Raw genomic sequence first — 27795 nt, 5'->3', positions numbered from 1 at the left:
GTTTCACTTATGCATGCAAATACGCATGTAAAGGACTCTCGTCTCGGCTGACGGAGCTATTGAGAGGTCGGAGTGTAGCTTTTTGTTTCTTGCCTTTTCCTTATAGTCATATTATTCGTAATAAAGTTTTAATGATTTTGACAACTGTGCGAAAATAAATTACTATCTTCTATCTATACGTAACAATACAATGGCGTGTATATGAAAGTCTTATGTAAGCAATGGAATAAACAATTAAGGTATACTTCATGTATACATATATATCTATATACACATATACACATATAAATATATTCATACATGTATAGATAGGTATTTTGTACCTTGTATACGATTATTTTTCCATTCGATTGAATTTTCTTCACATACACGTTCATATGAATATTAGATATATACATATATATACACACACATATATGTATACATATATATGTATTTATATTTATTTATAATATAATAATTAATCCATATAGATATATAATATAAAGAAATAGGAATTTTTTTCCGATTATGAGAAAGAAAATTTAAGATGCGGTATAGAAAGTAAAAAATAAAAACATATCAATAATATCGAATCTCGTTTAAAATTAGTATAAAGTATAATTATATTTGGAAATGTCGTTAAGCAGAAATTCCAACACTGTATTTCAATTCAATTATCTCGAAAATTAAATGTTCGTTTTACCTGCTTCTTGGACAATCTTATTATTGTAATAATATCGTACGATATTGTATTTAATTTAATTACCACTTCTCACATCTCACGTCAATATCACATACGAAACGACGTGTTTAATTTAATACAAAGACACTTATTATAATATTTTAGAAATTTCGTACTCGGTCTTTGTATTCTCATATACGCACGTCGCTTTCACGCTGCGTAAAGAAATTTTGACAATAACAGTTCAGTTACGAGCGAAATTGAAACTTGAATTATCAATACCGTACTTTATTATTATTATTTTTACTATCGTTGTTACTATTATCATTATTATTACTATCATTATCACTATCATCATTGTTATATTCACTATGTTTACGTGCACGACATTTCATACGTTTCAATTGCAGTCATAGGCTTTTACGTGATCGGGTATTACCGTTTATCACGTGCCACAACACGTGACTCGGTGCACGTAAGCGTAGTGATTGATTGACGTGCGAAAAAAATTTACGACATCAATATCTACTATTTAAACATACGGTATACATTATTAATTTATCCCGTAATCAATCTTCCTCGTTACAAATATAAAGCTGGACAGTTTTCGGGTTTAGGAAATTAAATAGTAGAAATTATTGAGGAATACAAAAAAAAAAAAAAAAAAAAAACATCGGGGACTTACGATTGATAACAGAAATGCGAAAAACAAAGAAATAATCGAAATACGATCTTAACAAAACTCTCGATTGATCGATTAATTGGCAAAAATCACGAGGGGTTCCGTTGTGGTAATTTTTTTTTTTTTTTTTTTTTTTTTTTGTACACCTCAAATGCATTTCCGCGACGCTTGAATCCCCCAAAGATGAACGGGTACAGCTGCAGGCTCTTGTTATTGTTTGTTGTTGTTGTTTGGCCGATTCGAAGCAGTCCTAAGAGTCTTGGACGACGGAAACGGTGTCCATCACGGCGTCGTCGTCCCTGCAAATGCTGGCGGGTGCTTCTGCTTCACCGGATGGCTGAGCGGAGACGGTCAATTGCCACTGTTCCATGTGGTCGAGGGTCTTCTCGATGGCACGCAAACGCTTCTCGAGACTCGTCGTTCCTAGGATCCCGGCCTGGAGCTGGGGGCCCAGAGGCAGGATCGCCAGGAGCCACCAGGTCCAGGATGGCCCGTCCGGAAGACGGGGCCAGTCCCCTTCCGTTTCCGGCATCCTCCCGAATACCCGCTGAATCTCGTCCTGCTGGGAAGGCGCGACCGTTGACCACCACCTTCGACCCTTCGATCGAACCTGAAACAAGGAATCGCGGTTAATGGGATGTGTTTTTTTTTTTTTTTTTTTTTTTTTTTTGAAAATGTAATAAACTATTCCGAGCTTTTGTAGGAGAGTGCGAGAATTTTGAGTAAGTACGTCGAAATGTGGGAGAAAAGGATGAGGATTCGGATTTTAAGGTGACAATGAAATCGTGACTGAGAGTAAAATTTTTGGCGATTTCATTTTGATTTATATTGCTCTATGAAAATTATATCGTACACGCGTCAGCAGTTCTTTCGTCGACTGTTTCATGCCCGAGAGTAAAAAGTAAATTTCAGTTATTTTTTGATTGGAAAAAATAATTTGAAGAATTTTTTTCGTGAAAAATAAACGACTCGTGATGAGTTTTTAACGATATGAAAAAAAAAAAAAAATTGAAACTTCTCGAAGGCATTCTTAGACCATCACCTTATCGTGGAGTTCAAGAAGACCCGACAGCTGATCAGGCTGAACGAACGAATCCCTCAGGAATTCCACCTGCGCAGTGTCGTATCCGTCCTTTTCGCCCCCGCCAAGTACCCTGAACCTTCTGCCTCCCGTTGTGCTCAAAATGCTGCAGCCATCCTTAAGCAGGACGCGATCCCTGATTTCCAGCATCGTCCCGTACTCGGCGTACCTGAAAAGTAAACCGGATGATTAAGAATCTAATAAATATTTCGTTTCGAGTTTTTGCACGTCGGACTAATCGTAAAAAGAAACGAATCTCACGTACAGGGTGAGTTTTTTTTCAAAGACAAAAAAAAAAAAAAAAAGAAAATGTCCGGAATGAAATCTTTTCGTTACCGAAAATCGTCTCAAACAAAAATCAACCCTCCAACCCCAACCCCTGAGATTTGAATACTTTATGAAAAAATGCGCAAATTTTGGGGGGGGGGGGGGGGTGTGAGGGGGGAGGGTAATTACGAATTTTAAATTTAAACTTGAATTCGGTTTTTTTCTACGATTAGCTAAAGACTGAGGAAGATCGAATCAACTAACTTTTTGGTGCCCGTTGCATCTCTGTTCAGACAAGCGGCGATTCCGAATTGGCCGATACCGCTTTCCAAACAACGTCGAACCATCAGCCTGTACCTCGGTTCGTAGACAAATAGCGGACAGGCGACGCATGGAAAAGCCGTGGTGCATATGAAGACGGCGATCTCCTCGCTTCCGAGGCCTGGACCCAACCCCTGGACCAATTCCGCCCTGTCATTCGTCGCCCTTGCCGCGTACTCGCAGGGCGTTACGATTTTCAGAGCCCTCTCGACGAAGTCTGTGACGGTTTTTTGACTGCTCGCCAAATACTGGAAATAACACAAATTTGTCCTGTATTAACGTATAAATATGTGGATATATATATATATATATATATACATGTATACACAGGTATATAGAAGCTCACGCAGGATTTTAACGCACACACACATGAAGCAAACATCCGTGGTGATCAATATCGAAAAACACAATGTGTGCAAAGTGCAGAATGAGAACCATCGAGAGTCATGCAAATTTTTTTTATTCCCTTTTTTTCACCCCTTTTGCTCTCACAGGATGGTGAAATGTTAAAATTAAAAATCAGTTTTTATCCATGTCACATCCGACACAGAGACAAATGCTTGGAAGCAGCGTGATCTCTACAATCTATTAAATGATTATCATTTTTATTAATTGTTTTATTTTATTTCAAAGATATAGTAACCTCACAATTTATTGCAGGCGAGACGAAATTTAGGAAAACACATATTTTTTATTGTATAATTATTAATTTTGGGGTTGCAGGTATAATCGTTTTTTTTTTTTTTCATTTTTTTTTTCCATATATACAATATACAATAAATTGGCAGAGAAAAGGTTTAAACACTCTTACGAAATACGTTGGCGCCGTCGTATTTTATAGAACGAATAAAACTTTTCTCTGTTTGATTTCAATTCGAGTAAAATTAAATTGTTTTATTTCAGGTATAATACAATACGACGATCACGCTGTTGGAAAAACATTTTGTCTCTGTTGTAACGTATATAAACAATGAAGGTAAACTGGAAAAGTCTGTTTTCAAAATACGAGTAAATGGAAATTCTTTGATACTCCAATGATTCGTATTTGGAGAACGTGGAATTTGAAACTATTATCATATACCGTAAAAAATACCTCGTATATTTGTGGTCATATTGGCTCCGGTTAATTTCACCCACATTTACACTGGCTCCCGCCAGCCAGTTAACTTTGCGTGCAATTTTTAAGTATAAAAGTTATACTGAAATTTTATATTCAATTTGTAACATATTTCCGTCCACGATCTGCGAATAATTGTTATCACCCCTCTGCTGCATATAATCTCAAAGCATTTATAAATTTTCGTGAGTATTAAAATGAGCTGATAGAAAAGCAAAAGGATATGAAACAGAAAAAAAAATTTAGCTTCTAATAATACCCGGATATTGATGTGAATAATTATTATTGACGATGCTTGCACAGTGATTTTCGAGGAGAAATGTGATCGGTACGTTCTTATCTTTACCTAAGCAATAAAATTGTGAAATAATAGACGAGATGATAGATTACTTCCAACAATAACCAACGGAACGTGTAAAGTCAGCTTTAGAATAGCTCCTGCGGTTTTTCATTTTGCATACGCGAATTGTTATACTATTGCATTATACTTTCTCTTATACTTCAATTAGTAATTAATATCGGCAACAACGTTGCCATTGTATTTACTTAATGACAGTCGCGCCCGACCAGGAAACATCGGCATCAGCCGCAGAAAACAATTACTTAGATTTTTTCGAACAATGATAGTTAATTTCAACCGTTCCTCGCAGCTCGTTGCTAATATCTATGAAAATTTTCTAATTTTTAAGCCTGATATTGTGCCGCTTACGAGAAACACGATGATCAGAATCACGTTCTTACGTTCTCACGTTTTTCTTTTCTTTTCTTTTCTTTCTCTTCCTATGGAAGGGTCGGAAAACTTTCTCTGAATATGAAATTTATTTCAAGATTGATCCTCAGGAATTGCCAGAAAAAAAAGAAATATGTTAGAAATATGAAGGAAAAAAACAATAAGATGAATTTTTCGTTCATGGCATTTGCATGTACAGGTTTCATTTCTTTTTCGATAAATCGTATTGCTTTTTTTTTTTGTTTTCTCACAGTTGCTAAGGATCTAGTCATTTAATACCTAATTCAAACTAATCTCATATTCGGAAAGGTCAGACTGTTTTTTTTTTTTTTTTTTTCTTACACACAAATCGGATCAGCAAACGATATTTTGGTTATATCGAACGACATAGGAAGTGCGAAAAACTCGAAGGCAAAAATTAGGTTCAGATGTAAAATTAAAGGTGATTGAAAATTGATGAGTACTTGAGTATTTTTCAAAAAAGGCAAGGCCTAAGACGAATTTGAAATTTTTCATATCTCACGACGTGAAAGATTTCACCGAAATCGAAATGCCGGCCGTAAAAAGCTCGCTGAAAGTTAGTAAAAAAGAAAAAACGAAAGTAATACAGTATATTAAAAAAAAAAAAAATAAGATTAGAATCGCATCGCAACTCACGTCGGCGAGGGATGTTATGCAGAGAGGGCAGGCCGAGGAGTAATCGAGGCACCTGTCGAGGCACATCCAGCAGTAGGTGTGGCCGCAGGGCGTCGTTACCGGTTTCCAAAGCACCCGACAGCAGAGGATGCAGTCAAATTCGCCGCCCCCGCTACCAGCTGCCGTTAAGGGTGGTAGTAGAATTTCCGCCGGCCTCGTATCGACTGAACAAGAAAGGGGGATGATGATTATTCTTATAATATTCTAGGGGTTGTTTTTTTTTTCTTTTTTATTTTAATGGATACTTGGCGATTAGAAGAATAAATTTAATTAGGAATTGTTTTGCGACTTATGTTAGTAAAAATATATAGTGGGGTGGGTGGTGGGGGGTGGGGGGAGGTTTAAGTTCCGGAAGCACCTAATTTGGAATTATTTGGTGGCGAAAATTAAAGTGAAAAATGTAAACTTTGACGAAAGAAGAGAGTTTCGAGTGGTCGGAAAAACGACGACGGGTCAAAGTTTCGAATATAGCAAGATTTAAAAAATTCACGTTACGATAGAGCAAAGTTTCGAAATGTAAAGTTCCGGTAGAACGAAAATCCGGAAAGTAAAGTTTCGATGGAGTAAAATTACGAAAGTTGAAATATATTCGCACGGTGTAGTTTAATCGACGAGTGAAACGTGGAAAAATCAGAAAAACCGAATATCAGAATGACTAGGATTGCGAAGGTAAGAATATCGCAAAACCATTACAAAGAATGGTCAAAGTGGTGAAATTTCATCAAGACAGAAATTCAGGGAAATGAATATTTTCGATCACTCGGAATTTCGATGTTTCAAATTTTTTAAATCTTTTCACTTTCGCACTTTCGAAACTTTGAACGTTGGCTTTCCAATCATTCGGAACTTTGATGTTTCAACAATGTTTCATTTTTTTTTCTTGAAAGTTTTTCGCCGTGAAAAAAATTGAAATTTGTTACTTTAGGAACTTTTCAAATTCGGAATTTGACCCGGCGACAAATCTATATGCCAGGAAATGTCTAACGCGTGAGAAAAATCGAATAAAATATAAACTTATATTTTTTTCAAATTTCATACGATTATTAAAGATTTTTCTATTCCTTTGTGCATAATATTTGTTTATTCTAATTAATAGGAATTTGAAGTTTTCTCCTCTATACCGTCAAATTTTTTTTCGAGTTTGGTATCCAGGCCTCGTAAATCGAGTACTACGAGTTACATAATTTTTCACGTAGTCTACACTGTACATGTATCATCGGAGTTTTACGTACTTTTTAGTTTTTTCACTTCTTGATAGACCCTGTCCAGTATCGCATGGAGTTTTCCATTGTCCGGAGAATCGGAGGCGGACAATAGCCTTCGACATATCGACTGTAACGAGAGATTGGAAAACGGATTATTATTAACCGTGGCTGGACGACGGTTATACCATGTATAAACAATAACAACAACGACAACAATAATAATAATCCTAACAACCATGATCATGATAATCATTTCTTATGCGGTAACCTCAATCGAAATTTGGCCACGTGACTTGCTGCTTCCTCATTTGCATTATACTCTGCGTACTGCCGCAGATATAATAACAATAGCCATTGTGTGTTGAGTATATACGATTTATACAATATTACTAAATTTATCGTTAAAATTGCAGATCACTCGTAATTTACGTATACACCAATCAAAGCTTTGGTATTTATTTATATATTATACACTCAATATTCCAACGATGCTGGGAATATTTTATTATATGAATTATAATATTATATAAATTCCGTACTATGAAGTAAAAATTTTATTTGTTTTCGAATTAGGTAGTTCGGCTTTGAATTTCTCATAGTTCGAAGAAATTAATGAATTTATAGATATTGAGAAACTTGAACTGTTTTCAGCATTCCATTATCATCTGTACATTGAATGAATGAAAATTGTTGAAGTGAAAATTATTATTACCGTCCAGAGGCGATACACGTGGGAAATTTAAAATCGACTTCAGGTTTTTTAATGGAAATATTAACTTTTGTAGCTTTATTAATATTCTACTAGCTTTGCACAATTTCGCAAACTGAAATTTTTGATGAAATATCGCAAGTAAATTGTCTGATTGGAATGGACGGTTAATGAATACGCAAAAACGAGGTCGTAAAATCTGTTCGGTAAGGAAAAAAAAAAAAAAAAAAAAAGAAATCGTCGCACCGATGTGATAATCGAATGTTTCGATACAGCGAAAGAATTAAGAGACGAGGATGGATAAACCGGATTTCTAATCACCTGAGTTATTTCCTCCTCGCCGCTGCTGTTATCCTCACAGTCGGAAGTGTTCAACGCTTCCTCCCTCTGGTGATTTTGAATAGGACTCATCAGCGGAAGCAGCATTTGGTGCCTTTTGTTCCTTTGACTGCGGGCCGATATGTCCTGGCCAAGATGGTAAGGAGCCCTCGAGGATATCACGTTCTGTCGCCTCAAACTTGGCGCCAACATCCGGTGGAGGAGCTGTGAAACGTTTGAAAATTTTCTTCATCAATTTCGTTTGAAAAAAAAAACAAAAAATATATTTACTTGACAAACATCTCTTCGAACTTTGCACTGATTGAAAAAAAATTCCTATCACTCACGCTTGTTGCGCAAGGTATTTGGTCAAATGAGACGTTGGACGATTAAATATTTATACTCGATTTTACCCCGCGATATATCTATACGTAGTTAAAATTATAAAGTACACATATATGGTACACATTGAATAACTATTGAATGTTTATTTAAAATGAAATATATTCTTCGTGAGTTTTACGATCCTTTTCTCGACATGTATTTCGAATAATTCATTTTCGAGGATGAGAGGATTTTTTCATTATCGGGTAAACTAACCCTTTCGGTCACAGTTGAAAACAGGGTTTTACAACCTAAAATAATTTTTGTTACTTCGCATAACCCGGGAAAACCAGAAAATCATCGAATTTTTATAGTTCTTTTGGTTTTACACCCGCCATGTTGAATCCGCCATCGAGGGGGTTTGGAAATTATCAACTTCTAACTTTAGCTTCCTCATCAACGACCCCAAAAACCACTGAGCGAAAAAACTCTGGCCAAAGTATTGAAATCAACAATGTGTCACTGAAAGGGTTATCCAATTCACTTTTTTTTTTACCATTTTCTCCAGATATACTGAACATCAAATAAATTGTCAAGTGTATGAAATAAGGGTAAGATTTTCTGACAAAACGATCACAGCTATTTATTTTGTAGACTTATTCTCACATCGCGAGAAATACGCAGATTTCGAATAAAAGAAAATAAAAAAAAAAAAAAACTCAATTTCTCGAACATTTCCAAAACGTCTCAAAATCGTTCAAAAAGTTCCACTTTATTCAAATAAAAAGATTTTGAGTCGATATTTTCATTTTGAAATAAGCAGATTAGGTGATCTGAAAAATTTTGAAAAATGGTCAAGTCAGACGAACTTTTTCCTCCTTACCTCTAAAGCGGCGGGAACGGGAGAGGAGGAGGAGGATAAAAAAATCTTTCTCCTCGGATTCGTGATTTTTGTCTTGTTTACAGTGAACTACGGTTTGACCTGGTTTTTTTTTGTCTATCAACGCGTCACCGGTAAATTTTGTGAGTCTCTTCGGCTGCGTTACATAAGGCGTTTCGTTTCGTTTCGTCTTCTCAGTCCTTTGCCGCTAGGCGACGCGACGCGGGCGTCATGCCGAGTCTTACGCAACGTATATCCGACTCGAAGCAAATGAAAATCCAATTACGTCCAGCATACGGCTGGCAGGGCATAACCGACGTTTCGTAAAACGTCAATTGCGCCAGTCGTTTCATTTACACATCCCGCTTCTTTTTCTTTTGCTTTTTTTTTTCATTCTCTTTTCTTCCTTTCTGCAATAATTCTATTCATCTTCTTTCTCTATTATCCAAATAAAAACTTCTGCGCGATGTTCAATCACGATTTCAATTCCGTGGATGAAATTATTCTTTTTTATAATACACCTTCTTGTCAGAGTGATGAAACTTACAAAAAAATTTCATCCAAAAACTGTGACTTATAAGAAAGACGATCAACTATTTTTATGTGAACAAATTTAGTTAGAAAAAAAAAAAAAAAAAAAAGATAAAAGAGGCATCAATAATGGGTAGATTTGTTTCTTCTGAATTCGCAACGATCAAATTTTCTTTGATTTTCTAGTTTTCCTTTCAATTCTCTTCAAAATCTCGGTAAATACCGACGAATTTACACGTAACTTCGCGTCACGAATTATCCTGAATTTTTTATTTCCTTGGTAGGCGGAAATGTCGACAATTTAACGAAAGCATTTTCGAAGGCTTACCCTGGTGAGTTCCTGTCGTACTGGCTGAGGGTTTCCGTCGATGGCAACGCAGGTACAAAGTGCGGAAAATGCTTCCTCGTATCTTCCGAGGCACGAGAGAGCCACGCCCCGTCTGTAATGACCCTGTAATTCAAATTGTTGGTCAATTAATTGATTATTCGTAGAAAATTGTTGAAAATTGTGAAAAAATTTGTGCAATTATCAACTGATTTTTATAGTATCAAGTAGATGTGATAAATTATTAATTAATTGTTGGAAATTTGTTTCTTATAAGGCGTATCGATCGTCGGCTAGCGTAAATCGGTTTGAAAATTTCTACGATTACGTATATAAGTATAATGATCGAAGAGATCGTGAGATCTTGGAAAATTTTGCAATTCGTTTTATCTCTTTATTAATACGAGACGTTACGTGACCGTCGTACTTGCGCTGTGTAAGTTATAGACAAATAAATATTCACTGCGGTATTTTATTTACCTATACATATATGTGAATGTGCAATAAAAGGGGGATGGAATATAGGAATCGCGCTTATACTTATAATATGCCGAAGTTGCACAACGTCGCGCGATCATTGTAACTCGAATGTTTGCAACACATTTCAGGTGAAACACCGGCGTTGTTTGAGATTCTCGATTGCTGGCTGAAGGCATGTCAAAATAAATGATCTTACGCCATATCGCGAGTATACCTTATACCTATATAGATATAATATGTAAGCAACCTTTACCCGACAACCATCGCTTTCCAATGTGATACTTCTGCTACGTATCACTAATACATATATACGCTATTATACTATTACTGCATTTTTTTCTTTCTTGTTTTTTCCTCTCCTTTCACGGCTCGAGTTCCTTGCTCGATTTCTAATGATCGATAAGTGCACTTTCAAAATTCAAATAATAGGCGTAATTTTAAGTTAATCAGAATAAACTGTAGCGTAATGAAATTTCGTTTTCTCATTATTACGAAAATACGATAAATCCGATAAAACAAATTTCACCCCGGCGACATCTTTACGATTTCGCAAAGGTTCAACATTTTCTTTCTCTTATTACACTGGCATTGGAGTAAAAAATTTTCATCAACTGTTTTGAAGATCGTTTTCTCGAATGAATTACATAATATTTTAGCACAATTAATTACTTAATTAATTACTGTCTGTACAAAGGCACCCCGCATAGCGAGGGGTGAAAGTAAATCGAATTAGGTACATACTGATGTGTATAATTACCTTGCCCCAGTCAGGTCTGAGTCTAACAGCGTGATCGGCATCGGTCAGCGATGCTTGCGGCCTGTTCAGCAAATGCAGGGCGTGGGCTCGATTGGTCAGATGTAGCGGGCTGTTTGGGGCTGGAAAGAGTAATTGGGAAATAAAAATAACGTAAGAGTTACGACTGACGACAATGTCTGTAATTAATGATTAGTTTTTAACTAACTACGCTGACTGATCATTATCTTACATTTTTTCTGTCCCTTGGACGAATATGACGATATATTTTATACACTGAGTTTTTCTAACAGCGGAACGATCCGTGCGCCTATAAGGCAGGCAACCGGGGTTATACCTTATATTTAGATTGAGTAGCAGCGTTTAATTAATGCATTGAAACGTTGAAACAAAAAGCGCTACTTTGCACCTTTAGAATATCTGAAGAAGTTGAATTTACAAAATCTGAGTTTGGCGAGATGATGTATTATCTACAGTTTAATAAATTTTAAGTAATCCTAAAGTTGCAAAACAACGTCACAAACTTTAAACTGATGATTGACTACCCCATTATCGTGATGAATCATTTAATTAAATTTTTAATTATAAGATACGTCGATTGTGTTACGTGGAAATGTTGGAAACACGATTTAGGTCTCACGTGCACCGCTTTAAAATAATTCAGTCTTGGATTATAACAGTCTCGGCTTAAATTACGATTTATATAATAAATTGACTTGTTTTAAAATCTACTCTGTATGTAATAATATCATATAAGTGGCCATTTATAGTACACGTGACGCTCATTTTCGGAATATCTGATTCCCCCCCCCCCCCCCCCCCCCCCCCCGCCCCCCACTTCACTTCCTACCACCCCTGACAGCGTCACGTGTTCTACGAACGAACCCTGATGATGCTAACTTTAGATTAAACAAAGAGCAATGTTTGTACGAAACACAATCACGGTTTTTTACAACCGTTAAAGGTAGTCAAATGTAGAAAAATTTTGTTGAGTGAGAAAAATTTCTCTCAATTTATGGAATGTGTATGAAATATGGCGGTGATTTTTTTTCTTTACACCTGTACATCACTCGATACGGTGAATTCGAATTCTAAAATGATGATGGTTGATGGTATATCGTGCAACAATTAATACTAGGCAAACTAAGTTTGCAATATGAGTTGTATAAGTTAGCCGAAGACGAATATTTCAAATACGCGAGGCGAAACGATCGTTGCCTCCTTGTTACAGACGATTCTTTATATAACAAGAGAATGTTGCGCGTTTTTTCACCGAGCACGAAATAATTGAGGTTAGGGTCGCGTAATGTCAGATTTTTTCATCACGGCGCATGCGCGCGGTACAGAACACACCAATTTCAACTCCTGGGACTTGAAAGTGGGTCTTTTCTGTACTTCGCGCGTGCGCATTTGCAGACTCACTCGAGCGTCTTAAAAATGGATACTCTGTGCGCGGAAAACATGCATAAAAAAAACGCGTAAAACATGCGAGAGTTATATGGAAAGAATTTTTCAAAGTCCACCTTTAATTGTTTTTGATCGTTCCTCCGTGACGGTGAGTGACCGTCAAACCGACAGATCGACGACGTCGGAATCACAACTGATTATATATGTTCATGTCTCTCTCTCTATATATATAGGCATACTCGCGCGGTGTTTTAAAAGGCAACGAACTCGGTGGAAACGGCCCGCAAATGTCGAGGCCGAGATCTCGCGATCTGCGGAGATCGGTCCGATAGCCGTGCGGACAATTAACCGTGAAATCCTACCGTTGTCCAGTCGTCCATGATATTGTCAGGCTCGATACAAGTACAACCAACGATGCGGTACGCCGAAAAATCTACCTTTCGCAAAAACTCAACCGCGTAACGATTATCCGTAATATATATGCCATAAGATTGGCACGCTATTGCCATAAATAAAAATAATTTGAAACAAAAAAGAAATAAAAAAAACTAACGAAATTAAATACTATACTGATGCAACGATGATTTGTTTCAACGAAATCGACTGACTTCGTTATGTAATTTATGGCAATTTAGTTGTAACACTAATGTGTAGTGAACATTCGACTAGATTGTAATAGGAATAATAGTGTAAATTGTTGTTGAAAAATTGTAACAACTGTGTGAACTACGGTTTTCGACTATATTTTGTATGATTGACGTTATCGTTGACCGGATGTCATCGAGCCGTTTGAATCGTTTCGCATACCAACGATATATTCGCCGCGAGTTATATGCTCGTTACATAAACGCGATTTGTCAGCAAAATTTTAGTGTCGAGTGGTTGGGTCACTTTGTAGGAATTCGGAATACACAAGATTATTTTTTTGCGGCATAGAATGAGCAGGTTATAAACGTTTCTGTCTACGCTGGAATTAGCTTGCATGATGTACTATTTACGCGAATGAATTGCAGGTAATCGGTTATGCATGAATCGAGTAGAATTTCCATATTCGTTTTCACCGCGATATATTTTTATTTTTTTTCCACCGTGGATGATGCTGTACAGTCGTTAATAATTATTTTCATTTTTACCATAACCGCAAAATACGTGGTTATGGATATAAAATGAAAATGAGTTTTCTAACTGAGTAGAAAATCTATTGTTACTATTATCTCTTTTTCTATTATGCTCACGCATTACGCTAGATATTTTTTCTAAAAACTACTAAGAGTAATAGAGTAAAATTAATGTCAAGGGCTTATTTAACTGGAAAAACAAATTTTTCTTTGCAACAATCAAAGAATGTAAATAAAACTTTAGCATCGAATTTTTGTATTCTTAATTTCAACAATATTCAAACCGTTGTTGCTATTTTATCAGTGCATCTGATGATCTTGTTAAAATACGACATATTTCTCAACGCGGCGCCGTTTTGTCGCTCTGATATTCCCGCGAGACTGCAGCCTCGCACATAATTAGGTTTCTCTTAGTCACGACGCATGCTGCGCATCCGATGATCGGAGCCGATGCATGCAGTGACACTTGTAGGAAAGCGCCGGCGCGCTGCGACATGCGCCGAAGCGAACTGCGCAGGCGAGAAGAGCGCATCCTGGCATTGTGCAGCGGCGCAATGTCATTGCCTTACAGCCGAGAGGCCCACGGCCAGATGGACGGACGCATGATGCCGTCTGCTCTCTCTCTCTCTCTTTTTTTTCTTTAAATTTTTTTCACTCCTACACTGCTGGCTTTGTTTTATTGTTACTGATATCTCATTTTATATCTATTATGTCTGAATTGCTTAATGTTTATCTATTTACCTACTTCTTTCTCTCTGATTTTGTTACTTTATTCTGTTTAATTTTACTCTACTTAGACCCTTTGTCTATTCATATTTCTAATTTATTTTTTATATAATAATACACTATTTTTCCTCATATGATCGAAACTCTTTCATTCCGTGTATGAATGATATTTCGAGAATGATTCGTATTCCTCTGAACTCGGAAGGACGCGTGACTTCATAGATTTAAATTTGCACCTATTTTTCCGATGAGAAATCATGATTTGTAATACTGGGTATGATGATGAGTCACAACGAGGAACGAAACTTCTGGAACTTTGGTCGAAGTTTTTAACTTAAAATATATTGGCTCTAAGCAAGGATGCAGGGATATTTTTTGTTCATTTTTCTGGAGAATCGTCTTTCTTTTACATACGATAAACGCATATTTCGGAAATGGAATCGGAAGTATAATTTTTACCTTCTACGAAATGAAATCCAAACTGTTTTAAATATTTTTTTTTAACAATGAAAGGAAGTTATAAACGAAAATACGCCACGTTTATGCCGTCCGGTTAGACGCGCGGAAAATAAAATAATAAGAATAATTTAATGACCGGAATACAAGGAAAAGAACAAAGAAAATAGAACCAACCAAAACGAATTCATTGCACAATTTCGGTGCTGATATACATATACGTTATTATACAGTGCGTCATGCATCTGGTTGAAAAAGAAAACAATTCTCACTTGCGCAAAAAGATTCAGCAACCGATAACTATTCCTACGCTGTTATATATCTATGTATACAATGTATACTATGATATTTAGTATACATATATGTTATACACATACATATTCCTGTGTACAAACACTATTTGCAGAGACCAATTACGAAACTCGAGACTCCTACGTGTACGAAGACGGATTTATCCGCGTTAATCATGCCGCAGAGAGCGAGGAAAAATTGTTTGCAATTTTTTTTTTTCTTGCCTTTTAAGAGTTTTATTTGAATATTTAATAATAACAGTGTGCAACGATGGAAATCATATGTATATCGTATATTTTTGAATTAATCGATTGTTGCATTGTTGGGGGTTTGAAAGAGTGAAATGAAGCGAGAAACTGTATGGAGCCAAGAAATTTGTTTCCAAGCAATATGAAATATTTAAAAGGCAATGTTATACATTTGGTTGAAAATTTATTTGACATTATTATTAACCGCGGTATTATCTTTATGCGGTATGAAATGCGACATTTGTGCAAATACGTGTTATTATATTATATATACGTGGTATATAGAGTAAGAAAAATCCATATGTGGGAGGAAAACAAATGCAATCGGTGTCCTGATCTGACCCCATTTGAATAGCTGGTTGGAAAGGAATTGTAGCGATGATTAAGCTAAAAATAATCAACGAATCGATCAATCGAGTGGGAAAAAATAATCGAAAACTACGCGATCGAATCGCTAAAAATGAATTAAAAAATCACGTAGTCTTAATACCGGAAAAGTTTTCTATAAAATGATAATTTATAGTTTGATTAAAAATTTTTTTTTTTTTCTTTTTCTACAATTTCAGGTGAAAATGTTCATTCAAATTTCACTTATTACATGAAATATAATTTTATCACACAAGTTGAGATATCGTGTCGCGTCCTTCGTGGGAATAAAATCGAAACGAATTTGATAAATAATTAATCGATTATTTTTTGGTCATTCTTTAATTACGGGAGAGCCTTTACGTCGTTTGCGGTGCATCGCGGATGAATCGCGGAGATAGAAATATTTCTCTATTTACTAGCGACTAGGTGAGCGACCTTTACGTAACGTTCGCGGCCTCTTCGCCGTGACGCCTGACTTTACATACAGCGTGTCTACTCTGTTTATAGATCGCTGTTATACATGCATATACAGACGTTAAATTCGTCTGTTTTTGTGTGTGTGTGTGTTCCAGTGCATCTTTATACACGTCATGATATCGATGGAAGCGAGAGATAATTGGGAAGGAAAAGGAAAAACAAAAAACAAGGGTTATAATAAACCTCGATGAATCGCGTGTGTGTGTGTGTATAAAGAAATTAAACAATATTATATGATTTATATTATACGGACAATCTGTATATTTTTATTTCTCTCCTTCCTTCCTTCTTTCTATCTTTATTCATTCGTCTATATCTATCTTATTCTTCAGTTTTATCATCATTGCTAATTTTATACCCAACGCGGTTAAACGTATAAAAAAAGCTTTCTTATCAATGCCGACAATTTGTGTTCGTCTCGATTTCCGAACGTATATGGAAACATGCAAAAACACGAACCATTAGATAATATATCTATATATATATATATATATATATATATAAATATGATATATCTAGTGTTCATCGGTGTGTTTTAAAAAATTTTCGTTAGACATTAATCTATATACATATATACGTTATAATAACGTGACGCGTAAGTATTTGTTCGTTTGCGAAAGCGAAATAACATGTTTTTCTCCAGCTCTGCATCCTGCAGTGCATGTGATAATGTATTCAAAAAAAAAAAAAAAAAAGAAAAAAAAAGAGAACAAGTTCAACGATTTTCAACGCGTCATTGTCGCTTCGGCGTTACGTTAGATTGTTTTTCGTTGCAAGTAAATCGTTATATATACATGTGATATATTATGTACGTGGGTAAATGCTTCATACGTGGCGACACATTCTCGATTTTGCAAGTGTACGTGCGTATAAACTGCAATTGAGCTTTATCACACGCGATTTTATACAATGTAAAAGGAACGCAGAGGCTGGGGGAGATAATTTAATGCGGGACTTATCGAGTGTAATAGTACGTTTCTAGTTTCTACGGACCGGCCGTGTATACCTTATAAATACATACATACATATATACACACATATGCATAATTTAAACACGGTTTATAAGAGTAAGAAGAATAAGAAACAAGGAAACAAAAAATAAATAAACACTTTTCAAACGATCAAATCCTGCTATAAATATTTTGGACGTTTTTGTTTATTATTTTTTTCCATATACACCGACTATTCGTCTTTTAAATATATTATACCTAAGTTTATTATTTATCGGATGATTTAAATTGTACTATTTGAAAGACAGATTGCCTCCGCTTGAGCAACAATTATACTATAGATATGCGAATGGACTTCATTGTGTAACGTATATACCTACATGATATTCGTATAAAATAATGTGCAGTAATTGTGTCGACCTTCTATTCTATTCGACGTTTGTTATATATTATTATTACATATAAATATAATACATTTATTAATTATATACGCGAATGAAGAACGAGGGCAGCAGAGATTTCGTCGCGTCTCGTGTGTTACCCTGCAGTCGTATCATCATCTGCTTTTGCGTCTCGCCGATGACTTTGACAAGAGCTCGGCTTATGCAACGAAACACTTGCGACTCTCCCCTTCCTTTACCAAGTGAATCAAGAGGGTGAGGAGGAGGAATCGTTGTTTATTAACAAGTTAGGTACACGTTTGTGTCACGCGTGATATGTGTATGTATATATATTTATGTATATTGTACGTATATATATATATATATATACGCCCGTTTTTGGAACACGGATGGCTTTTTTAATATGTTTTTTTTTTTATTAGGCGAAGCTTTCAATCTCGCTTATCCGCATCTTTTGTAATACGTTCAGTTGTACAGATAGTATGTGTATAACCGTGTTGAATGCAATTCCGTTTTTAATGTCTGCGTGCGTGCAACGCCGGCTTCGTGGTAATATGGCTGAGTATCGTGCTTGCATATAATGTAAATATCGATAAACGGATAAATTATATAAGCATAAGCCTAGTTCTTGCATCGCAGAGTGTTATAACCATTGTATGGGTATACACTATACATAAGTAGGTATGTACACAATGTGCATTGTGCAATAATAATATACATATATGTATATATATTGCGGATTACGGGTGCTGATAGTGCGAAATCGCAGGGTGAATTCTCTGGATTTCTAACACCCGCAACAGTCGGGATTATTCTAATTAATGTACAAATTGAAATTGATAATCGAATTGTACTAATTGGAGATTAATTTTGAGTATAGGTCTGTGCAAATGGATTTTCGGATGCAAGAGGGAGAAAATTAAATTCCTTTATTTTTTTTTGTTGTCTTTAGTTGTTTTCTTATCACATCATTAACGAAACAGTAATAATGTAATGACGAATCAAGCTGCAGGGACGGAAATTTCATTAGATACTGTACAGGGTGTCCAGTTATTTGTGAAAACATAGTTCCCTCAGAATTCCACGATTTACAGACAAGAATCATTATTTATTCAGTTTCTTCTCATGTAAACAATAAATGAAAAATACAATAATCATACCGACAAGAATATTTTATATTTGACTAGAGCACGGTTCGTTGTCAGGCGAATTTGTAAGAATTTACTAGCACGCACAATTTTTAAGAAGTCAGGGCTTGGTTTGTGACCATTGCCTGAAAGTTGAAGGAAAAAAAAAAAAATTTTCTCACCAAATGGATAAATTTTTATGAACCTAGGATGAAAATTAGAATATATTACAGATACGACATGAAACTCCCTGAGATTTCCAGGTTTTTTCCAGGGGATATCAAATTCCCTGATTCCATAATTACCATGAATACTGGATACCCTGGTATATACCTTCATAAGGCAATTTCAAGTGTCAAATACTCTCGAATCACCGAAGAGGAAACAACAAAGTCATCATACAGCCGAGCTGAATCGCTAAAATATCTCGATACGGCGTCGATCAGTTTCTTCGGTTTTTCTTTTTGGTCACTTTTTGGTCTTTTTTTCTCACCAAACTCGCAATACAAGGCATTACATGGCCGCTGTGTTACGTAACATCAGGACTTTAACCAAACTCGATCGAATTATCTCTCAGCTTCGGTTACTAGCTACTCCATACACACTTGTAATCCATGTATGTATATATTATGTATGTGGATATATTGCATATGTATGTATATAGATACTGTATAATATATGGGCGAAGGTGTATCTCAATAGTTTGGGCTTACAGAGCGCTCGACTAACGCAAATGTCAAAGTCAACCGTACAAGGTCCCGTTTTTCACTTTTCGATGCGTATCTATACGTGGTATTTGAACCTCTCTACGATATACGTACACTCGTCGGGAATTTTTCGTTTCAAATTCTTTAGCTTAGGGTTAAACTAATTAGAATCTAATCAACGCTGCATAAGTGTAAATTTCCAATCATTTAACAATTACACCACATGTTATACGCGATGTTAATGTTATTTTTCATGGTAATTATATATATTTATTTAAATATATATACATATATACATAGACACGTGATCGTAGTGACGAATTAGGTCTCGTACACAGAGAATCTGTGTGAACGTGAAATAGTTTTTCTATTCTATGTCAAAGCGTCAAAGTGTTATTCCTACAACTGTGTAATTATAATGAAGAAGGTTGTTTTCTTGGAAATGAATAATAATTAATGTATAATTATAGTCGATTATTTTTAGTCGTGATAGAAAATTTTCAAATGTATGGTATGGTTTATAAAAATGACAATTAGTGATGTGATTTGAGACGAAGATTCGTCAGATTTAAATTTATTCTAATCGTAAATCACTTGTTTTTTACTTTTTTTTCACACGAAAGAAAAATTGGATTAAAAACGAAGACGATAAATATACCCTCAATCTATTAACCCAAGTACAAGTTTGTATACCGTTGAGAAGTGTAAATTTTATTGTGAAAGAATTTGCATTGTAATATTTAATTTTACAATGGACTATTTTTTCTGTTGTTACGAAAAATTTCTCCCGATGACGAAAAGTGTTAAAAGTCAAAATCTGGGTACGATTTCATGATTATACGTGTATATAATACAATTATTCGAGCTGTTGAGCTTCGAGCTTGAAGAGAGGAAGTGTTTAACCGCCCAGTTGGCACACATGTTGCAGGCTATCCGTATCTGAATAACTAGGTGATAAAAGAGTTCCGCAGAATCCACGGTAAATTCGTTGCGTGTTGAAGTTACGCGAGCCTTGAGAGAAAATTCGTATGGAAGGAAGAAAGAAAAAAATAAATAATATAAAAAAAAAAAAACCAGCTGAAAAATGGCGGCTACATACATTCCTGGGACAATCGCTCTTCGGCGAGCTCCTAAATAAACCGGTAAAATCGGTAAATACTTAGCTGAGAATGAGAGATGGAGGAGAGAGAGAGAGAGAGAGAGAGAGAGAGAGAGAGTGAATCGTACGACTGGCACGATTCACGGTCAAGTACCCGAGCGAGTCCGTGAGACATGAAGCGAATAGTGGAACTTCCGGCCGCTCGAACGGCTCTTTCCTTTTTAGTCCAGTAAATAAGCATGGAAGGTCTACGATCGTACTTTGATGGTACGAATCCGAAAACTTGATCTCAGTTATAATTCGATGACGATGAATCGAACGGTGATTATAATTTGGCGATCGACCCCCGAAATTATTGTAAAAAAAAAGGGTCAAATCGTTCAAACCGTGAAACTAATAAATTTATAGAAAAATATGTCGAATAAAAGTTTTTGGGGACGTTTTGGGAAAAGTTTTATAATAAAAAAGAGGAAAATAACGTTCGATCCAATTTATTCCCGAGGTTCACTCAACCCGGTCGAATTTCACTCTCGATGTGATTTTTCAAGACAAATGTATAAGCGGATTTCGCATTCCGATAATCTCTGTAATTATTATTATTAGTTTATTATTTCATTATTTTTATTTTTTTTTATTTTTTTTCAAACATTCAGAGGAGCGACAGGGCGCGTTGGAAATTATGAAAAAATTCGCGTTATTGCCAATTAGCGATGCCTCGAGCTGATGGATACGTGGAGTCGTGATTTCCATTGTCTCCTCGTCGCGGTGCTCAATTTATATTTTTTAATGCCCGCCGCCGTTCGGGTCGACGACTTTGCGATTGCTGACGCGCTTGAGCAACTTCACACGTATCCACTTTGCGTTCACACCGTGTATCGACGACTGACTTTACGATTTCTCGAGCCAAATCCGCTGCTGCTTGTAATAACAAAATTTGCCGCTTCTAATTGGCTATTTATACATATATGTATATTGTGTATATACATGGTACAAATTTGTTACAGAATGGAATTAAATTTTTATTTAAATTGAGAACTTTTGCTTGCGTAGTTGAGAATATTTAAATAAAGATTTATAATATTTGACCTGTCCTGACTTGAACTTAAACCTAAACCAGACCAGAGCGTAAAACTTAAAGTCGTCAAAAATACGCCTGACATTTTTTAGGCGTGAAGATATCCTTCAGGATCAGACAAAATGGCGCATAAAACATTCTTTAAATGGCTTCTTGACGACTTTTAGCCTCGCGCTGTCTGAGAACTTAACCTAACCTCTAACTTGACCTTTCCACTTGGCTTACAAATATCGTTATAACTTCAAAACTATTGATCTGGTTGAAACGAAATATAGTCTAAAATCTGTCCGGACGTTGTAGATATCCACAGGAAAAAAATAATCAAGATCTGTTCTGTAGTTCTGGAATTATAAGCGAACATACGTCAGGAATTAGACTTTGAGTTTTATGTATGTAGAGTTACCGAAGCTCCCTTTCATCGTTCAGTCCTGAATTTTGTATCAATGCGTAATTCCCGTCCCGCGTACATGAGTTGAAAAAAGTCGAGACTATCGCGTGTCAACATGACACCAGACAGAAATCTAAAATCAACAATTCTCAAAAATGCACAACGGCGTTACATAATCGCGTAATAATACACATGTAATATGGAAACGCCGATTAGGTAGATAAATACTTGATTCATTTTCTGCTTGTACTTTTGATCTCTCGGTCAGATCGGGAATTCAATGAATGTATAATACATATATATATATAATATAGTTAGTCCCCCTTACATCGGTAAAAATCTCGCTGCTTACATGTAAATATATGTATGTATAGTATATGCCTTACACGCGTATAGGAATTATAACTTCATCACGTCGCGGGGAGCAGTTATGTAATATGAATAATAAATTGTTGTTGTAGATATAACTGCGGAAAAACATGTAGTTACACACATACATACATATACCTATATGTACTCGTGTGTTTGTATGTTACATTGTCGCCTTTGATTTGTATGCATATTTATATATGTATATATATATATATACGGTTTATTTATCGCCTCTCCGCAAGCCACGGAATCTACGTTTCATTTAATTTCTAACAATGCCGTAATTATTTTTATACAAATTATGCACTATCATCGTTTGTGCTGTGTTTTTTTTTTTACATTTTCTTTCTTTTTTTCTTTTTTTCTTCTAATCCTTTGTTTTCGATCCTCTCCACATACGTCGTACACTATGCGACACATTCGCGAGCTGCACGTGTACCTACATAAAGTATCATATACTTAGATGCTTTCCGGTCATTTGAGCCGGGATTGGCAACGTTAACAAGCTCGATTATTGCGTATGCATAGCTGGTTTAATTGGCATTGCATTTAGTGCAATTTGTAAGCAACGTTCGAAGAGATCGGCTAACTCTATACACATTCTACATTAAATTCCAGTATCTATTATATCTCTGGATACATATCGCGCATCGGTTAATATACAAGTAGAAGTATGAATGGGAAACTTGCGATAGCGATTATCTTTTTATTTATTTATGTATTTTCTTAATGTCTCAATGCTTTTTTCTTTATTATAATTTCTTATCGTCAGTTTGTCGGATTAATTTATTCTCCTAAATTCTTTTCATTATTAATTTATTTATTTATTTTTTGTTTTGTTTACATAGTACTTCCATCTCAACGTAATTCATATATTTTATTGTCAGCTATTTTACGTATTCGTAAGCGTGCAGATTTTTTTCGCAAATTTCCAAAAATTGGTTGAGAGTGAACCATCTGTCTGTCTGCACGTGGATCTATCTGATTGTGATAATTCTGCATGATCGCGAAGCGAACGACGCGTCTTTGCGGCAACACAACTCGAGCATAATAATACATACGTCGTTTTAGCATGTATAGGGTGCATCATCGATGCATACGTTGCTCGGTTGGTTATACATGCACCGTTTACGCGGCGTCGCGTCGCTTAGCGTCGCTTCGCGCGGTTGTCCGCTTTTATGTAACGGATTTTATTACGCAATTGGGAGAAGCGCGTTAAAGTGCGCAGAGAAGGAGTGCACTGTAGCTCGTTAAATGGAATTTTATTTTAATTATATATATATATATATATATATATATATATGTATGTGTATATATATTATATATATAGAGAAAAATAATCGGATCATATACAAATTTTTCATCATATACATACTCATGAATGTATGACGAAAAGATAATTAATTTTTGAATATTTTCTCACTGCGCAAATTGCACAAAAATTATATATATAAGCCTGAAATTCAGTTAGATCGCAGCTATAAAATTCGGAAAATTGATAATTTTTCTTATAAGAAGAGATCAAAAAAAAAAAATACGCCATAATTATTACGAAATGGCACAACATGAGGATGCGCAGATTTTCATTCAAGAATAAATCGGTGCGTTTATGCATGTTTTTTCCTTAGCGACTTCCGGATTCGAGGGTTAACTTACGAGATCAGCTTTGCGCGTTGGCTGATCTCTCGCCGCGCAGTGTCAACGTAACTCGCATTTATATAAATCTATTGTTACGCAACGGGTCGTATGGAGGCGCTGCGCTGCGTCGCGTCGCGTCGCGTCGCTCGAAAAACCGTAACGCCAGAGCGACGCTGATCAGAGACGCGCGACTTCGGTAGGTACACGTGCTGGCATTATTTTCATTTTTATCGTCGCCACGCGCGAGCTGCGCACAGCCTATCTTCTATATATCTACTTATATTATACACCGACCGTTGCCGAGAGAGAGAGAGAGAGAGAGAGAGAGAGAAGGAATACATGTATATCTACACCAATCAGCAAGTGTACTTGTAAAAATATATTTAAACATATATATTAGGGTGTTCCTTATTTAAGGTGTTGATGGTTTTTTTTTTTTTGGGCCGCCATCCTAATCAGCTTTAAATATTTCAAAACATAATTTCCTAAATTTTCGACATTTTTATCTCAACTTTAACCCATGCCTGTAAGAGGGTTGATTTCCCCATTTAAAATTGACCTGTTTCGGATAAATTCTCAGCGTATATTTTATTACAAGAGTAATAATGTTGAGAAAAAATTTTAACAGCAAGATTTCAGTGGACGTTAGTGCTACTATCTTTGAAAAAAATTCACATCATCGTAGTATGCAATCTCGACGAATTACACAATTTCGAAATCTGACTTTTCACATTTGGAGGAAGTTCAATTTGTCACAAGGAATTTCAAACTGAAACACGAACTGGATAATACAATTATTAACTAGTTTCGACATAACGGCATGAATTATTTCTCACAATTAGTACAGTTCTTGGCAGAATTTGTTATACCTTTTCCCTTAAATCTTTATATATTTTATGTTTTGACAAAAATTTGCAAACAATGAACCGGACACGCGTTATACCTTAAAGATCTCGGACATTACGTAGAAGAGGGGGAAAATAAATTCTACGGATCGATGTAACGAGGAGAGTTCCGCCTCTCGTACATTTATTTAGACGTTTGTAAGCCCCGAGAGAAAATCCTGTTCCATTGACCATGTTACCGCAGTGACGAGGACCGATTCTTTTGAACTTGACGGTCTGAACCTCATTCCGGGGATTCCGAACCGAGTTACCGAGTGAGTCTAGGCCAAACAATTCCGTCAAGTTTTAACCATCCTCTCGTTTACTTAACGCACGTGTCTCGCTTTATTCATACGAGATTGTTACTTGCCGTTGTGCCATTCAAGACACGAGGAGCTAATAAAAATTGGATCGGTATATAAGTTCAAAGAAATTGTGTTTAACTGAAATTGTAAGAGGAAAAACTGTAGCAGTAGTGAAAATTAAATTTAGCTACTTACATACGCCGCGCCGTCATTTTGTTGTTAATTTCAATAAAAAATTATCAAAATATTCTTCAAACTATAAATAAGAAAACCCTCAAACTCGAATTGCTCCGAGTGTTTTGATTTTTTGATTTTTTTAAACGAAAAAAAAAATCCTAAAAATAGGTATGATTTTAGATGACCCTCCCCTCCCCCCTAAGCTCGCTGCAATGCTAATCAAAACAACGATTAATCACTGTTCTCTATACCTTAGGTCTGTGTCTTATGAAAGAAAAATATACTTTTCCTCAGTGGAAAACAATAATCAATATTATCATACAATTGTTGTCCTATAAAGAAAAAACATAAAAAAGTTGTTCACTCAACAAGGAATGCCAGGTATATCTTTTTTTTTCAATTTATGAAATCAGAATTTTTTCCACGTTTGATGACAACGACACAATCGTCATTTGATAAAATTCTATTGAAATGAAAAAATAATTTTTCGTTTTTCTTTCTTGTCCCCGAATCGATTTAGACAAAAATGCAAGCAGGAAAGTAAATTCGTGTAAAATTATAACGACGAGTGAGATTTTTTGCCAGTGTGCACTCGATGTATCGATTGTAATAATAATAATAACAACAATAATAATAATGATTGACCAAATTTGACGGATTTGAAGGAAAAAAGAGAGATAAAACAGGAAAAAAGAAAAAAAGAAAAAAAAAAATTTAAGAGAAGAGAAGAGAAAAAAAAAATGAATAAAAAATTTTGTCGGGGGTACGAAGATGATATCCGTATTGAATTTAAGGTTATACGGCTCGCGGGGAGTTTTAATAATCGCCACAAAATAAATCGGTGAGCCCGAGCTTATACCCTGCAGTTTGAAGAAGTCTCGACAGGTGGCGACATGCAGCCGGCGGCGCTGCGGCCAACGTTTACATAACAGAGTTTGACAGAAGGCGAGCACGTGACTTAATGTTATCTTATCTAACCGAATAAATTCTCACGATTTCACTGTTATCTTTGAACCTTTATGTAACCGCGGGCATCAATTGCGATCGCTTCTCGTCTCTTTGTGTATTTATTACTGCACACACACACACTCACACACACGCACATATGTATATACATATATGTACGATCAGTGCTGCTTCTCCTGCACCCTGTAAGCAGTTTCCTCTTTTTTCTTTTTGGTTTTTTTACACTTAAGTAGCTGCGTGCACTTGGGTGCAGTAATTTATTCCACGCTATGGCGCACAGCTTGACGGAAGAAGGAAAGAAAGAAAGAAAGAAAGAAAGAAAAAAAAAAGCACCTTTCCTTACATGTATAACGGACACGGAATCCGGTTTAAAAAAAGTCTCCCGATCGTAGTTCGTTACTTGTACTGCAAAAATTTGAAACAGATTCGAATTCGTTTGAACGATATTGACGAGAAAATTCGCTCCGTCGTCAGCGTCACCGAGTTACGTGGATAATCTATTGAAGAAATGACGACGAGGAAAGAATTCTTGGTAATTTGGATTTGTATATTTTCAACTGAAATTCCGTGATATAATTATCCGCTTCTAATATAAGTGACGTTACCAATTTACTTTGGAAAACACATTTTTGTCTCAACGAAATTTCGAGGCCCGTTTTACAGAGTCACGATTTTCATTAAAACAAACAGTCTGAACATGCCTACCTAAAAACCTAAAAACCACGTAACGATGACGATCAAGTTTCATCGGCAAGAAACGACAAATACTGTGTAGCTTTACGTAACGCGAGGCGCAAGCTGAAGAAGAAGCTCCCATATTGTGCACCATTTTTACATCGATCTTATACCCGGTATATATGCCGCTGCTATGCATATATAACGTATATGTATACAACACGCATACGTAGAGGCGTGGTTATATCTATACGAGATAACGGTTTAACAGTGTTAAAACGTTTGCTTAACACAGATGTCGGAATGACTCACTGTTTGCGGCCGCGGAGGGCAGTTGTCGTTAATTCAGGAAGAGAAGAGAGAGAAAGGAATGAAAAAAAAAAAGTAATTAAAAAATAAAGAATAAAGAAAAAAAAAACAAAATTCACCAAACAAACGAAGAAGAAGATGGAAAGAAAATAATAATAACAATCGTATTCATCCATTACATAATGACCGATTCGGAGAGCATATATTATACGCCTATCTATTTTCATCTTGAATCGTAATTCGAGATATAATATTTTATTATATATATGTTATATATATATACATATATTCAAGTTGCGTTTTTTGTTGGTTTGTATTTTTTTTTTTTTCTTTTCACGTCAAATTCGAGTGACGAGGAGGGCAATAATTATTAAGTATAGAAATTCTGACGAAGTGTCATCGACGTGATTAATCGAATATGTATTATACTCGTGTAGGTACTTCTCGGTGAAAATTTATAAGATTTTTTTCTTTTTATCACACTGTTGATCAAAATTTGGGGTTTGAATAAATTTCATTTCCGAGGTGTAACAATTTATTGTGGAA

General features: G+C 35.7%; 1 protein-coding gene across 1 annotated transcript in view; it reads right to left on the bottom strand.

Annotated features, from left to right (window-relative positions):
• Window positions 1–1414: 1414 nt before the first annotated feature.
• LOC124404607 (LON peptidase N-terminal domain and RING finger protein 3) overlaps window positions 1415–27795 on the bottom strand; it is a 38884-nt gene continuing 12503 nt past the window's right edge. The window contains exons 2-9 of the mRNA XM_046878910.1: window positions 11088–11206; window positions 9854–9976; window positions 7794–8015; window positions 6791–6890; window positions 5520–5722; window positions 2959–3263; window positions 2389–2596; window positions 1415–1956 (exon numbers count right to left, since the gene is read on the bottom strand). Coding sequence (XP_046734866.1) covers window positions 1597–1956; window positions 2389–2596; window positions 2959–3263; window positions 5520–5722; window positions 6791–6890; window positions 7794–8015; window positions 9854–9976; window positions 11088–11206 — 1640 coding nt within the window. The 3' untranslated portion in view covers window positions 1415–1596. The remainder of the gene's footprint in view (window positions 1957–2388; window positions 2597–2958; window positions 3264–5519; window positions 5723–6790; window positions 6891–7793; window positions 8016–9853; window positions 9977–11087; window positions 11207–27795) is intronic.

This window comes from Diprion similis, chromosome 3, assembly GCF_021155765.1.
Source record: "Diprion similis isolate iyDipSimi1 chromosome 3, iyDipSimi1.1, whole genome shotgun sequence".
In the NCBI taxonomy this organism is placed as follows: Eukaryota; Metazoa; Arthropoda; class Insecta; order Hymenoptera; family Diprionidae; genus Diprion; species Diprion similis.
The sequence above is the reverse complement of the archived record's forward strand: the minus strand, read 5'-3'. Positions and strand labels throughout refer to the sequence as shown.